Source organism: Triticum dicoccoides, chromosome 1B (genome assembly GCF_002162155.2).
Source record: "Triticum dicoccoides isolate Atlit2015 ecotype Zavitan chromosome 1B, WEW_v2.0, whole genome shotgun sequence".
Taxonomy (NCBI): domain Eukaryota; kingdom Viridiplantae; phylum Streptophyta; class Magnoliopsida; order Poales; family Poaceae; genus Triticum; species Triticum dicoccoides.
In genome coordinates this window covers 214,084,960-214,087,489 of record NC_041381.1, presented here as the reverse complement: position 1 = coordinate 214,087,489, position 2,530 = coordinate 214,084,960, and the positions used below count along the sequence as shown (strand labels likewise).

The following is a 2,530-nucleotide window of genomic DNA, read 5'->3' as shown; positions in this document are numbered from 1 at the left end:
GTGAGGAAGTTTGAAAAGGATTGCAGGGGTTTTCTTTGGGCTAACAGGAGCGAGACGTCTAATGCTAGGTGACTGGTGAACTGGAAACAGCTCTGTCTCATGGTAGGTCTCTGGTGTGCGCTTCTGGCGGGTTGGGTATTCCGAACCTTCTCCTAAAGAGTGATGCACTTCGTTGTCGTTGGCTATGGCTGTCTTGGATGGACAGCTCGAGGCCGTGGATAGGGCTGCCTTTCCCTGTGAATGCTGCCGTCAAGTCCCTTTTGTGGCTTCCATCAGATTCAACATTGGTGATGGTGCGGCAACCCAATTCTGAACGGATCCTTGGTTAAATAAAATAAGTTTCAGCATAAGATACACAGAGCTGTTTCGTCAATGCACGTATCTTAGGATCACAATTAAAGATGCCTTGGCACAGGACAAATGGCTGCGTCACTTCAAGGCTGATCTGACTGCAGCTTCCTTACTCCAGTTCTCGGGGATGTGGAACAATCTCCATCAGTTTCAGCTTACCCCCAGCCAGCCGGACTCATTGACATGGCTCTGGACTGCTAATGGCACCTACAGTGCTAGCTCGGCCTATGCTCTGCACTTCTCAGCTTGTATCAAGCCACCTTTTGCCAAGATGGCCTGGAATTCTGATGCTCCACCCAAATGTCAATTGTTCACTTGGCTAGCTTGGCAAGGCCGGTGCTGAACTGCGGATAACCTTGCCCGCCGTGGCTGGGACCATGACCCCAGGTGCTTGATGTGCTTAACTGCTGTTGAACCCTCGCTGCATCTTTTTACGATCTGTCCTTTTGCTTCAGAGCTATGGCGTCTAGTATTGGACAAGTTGCAGCAACCGGCTAGTCTCATTCCGGCAAAACCTGATGGTACTCGGACTGCTTGGTGCGACCGTAGCTCCTTGGGTCTCACTCAAGATGCAGCCAAGTCCCGGAGATCGATCGTGGCGCTCGTGTGGTGGTCAATCTGGAAAGAAAGGAATGAATGTGTCTTCAGGCATCACTCATGCTCAGTCACCACTTTGTTCCGGAAACTCCCGATGGAGGCTCAGATGTGGACTGAGGCTGGCCAGATGCGTGTCCTACTGCTTGCCGGCCATCCTCGTGAGCCTGATTAAATGCAAGATTGCATGTTTCCCCCTTTGTTTTGTTTTCTTTTCTCCTTCTTTGGGAGCATTTCACTCAGGTTTAGTGCCTGGGCTGTAAAACTCTGTTCCTATCCTATCTATTTGCAATGAAAGCAGTGTAAACTGCCTTTCGTCAGAAAAGATGTCATCAAAAGCTGCCAGTTTTCCCGAGCATTACTACAAATAGTAAATGATAGTTGCATCTTAAAGCCCTCTTATCTATCATAGCAGCATTGCGCCAGTCGCATTATGCTTCATTCATTCACCACGCACCTACAGATCTGAAGTTAACATGACTAACCTATCTCCATGGCTCCTTGTTCAATTTTTTTCAAGGAGAAATTATCAAGCAAGGCATATGCAAATGTGACCATCTTTTTAAACTGTTGACCTCAATTAATATCACAATTGGCACAGGAACAAATTATAGGCTTCGCTCTTCTAACTTAATACTGAGGCTTCATCAATCGAGAATGAACATAAATACCAATTTTGCCCGTACAAATTGTATGCTACCAATTTGCATCAGCATGGACAATTAGCTCCAAATGTAATCTCCCACAACAGGAACAAAATGCAGCCTTAATTTTATTTCCCAATCAGAATATCGAGGAACTATTTTAGGAACATATACTAACTAAAACAAAGATCGCCAAGATTTGCTCCCAAAAGAAAAAATCTCTGACCTCGATGCGCTCATCAAAGAACGGCCTGGAGCAACCACTACTCCTCGAGCTGCTTGAGCTCGGCCTTGAGCTGCTCCATCTTGAGCCCCATGGACCGGCGGAGCGCGTCGGCGTCTGCGGGAGGGACCCGCGCGAGCAGCGCGTCGAAGGCGCCAAGGGCCTCACCGGCGGCGTCGCGCGCACAGGCGGCCTCCTCGTTGAAGTACACCGTCTCTTTGCTGTCCATGGCAGCCTCGATCTCCTCCCGCGCTTCGGCGAACTTGCGGTTCACCTCGTCGACGTCCTTGCCGTAGTCAGTCGAGAAGGCGCGGCGTTGTGCAGGGAGGATGAGGCCCCGCGGAGAAAGCGGCAGGGGAGGTCTGACGTTCGTCAGGGGTTGCCGAGCGGCGGCGGTGGGGCGGAGGAGATAGGCGGCGGCGCGGAGGAGGACGCGAGGGTTTCGGTGCATCCTCGCTTGCGGGGTTAGTTTCTCTTTCTCCTTCTCCTTCCCCTTCCCCTTCCCTGTCGGTGTTTAGGGCATCTTCAACGCTATACATCAACCCAAATTACAAGTGCCACAAGTCTTGTTTTAGTCACCCGGTTATTTTATGACAATTACTGTAAGTTTCTGTCAAAAATAAACTAAAGCACAGAAGTTGTCATGCTTAGCATCTAAAGTTGTCATCTTCACGCTCGCAAAACTTTCCATCCAAAATGATTGGAGTTGCCATGTGCT

At 49.6% G+C, this 2,530-nt stretch overlaps 1 protein-coding gene across 1 annotated transcript; it reads right to left on the bottom strand.

Annotated features, from left to right (window-relative positions):
* Positions 1 to 1,561: 1,561 nt before the first annotated feature.
* On the bottom strand, positions 1,562 to 2,316 carry LOC119328819. The gene has a single exon (XM_037601815.1). It carries the CDS (start codon positions 2,261 to 2,263, stop codon positions 1,853 to 1,855), a length of 411 nt encoding a protein of 136 aa, XP_037457712.1. The 5' UTR covers positions 2,264 to 2,316; the 3' UTR covers positions 1,562 to 1,852.
* Between the last annotated feature and the right edge of the window lie 214 nt (positions 2,317 to 2,530).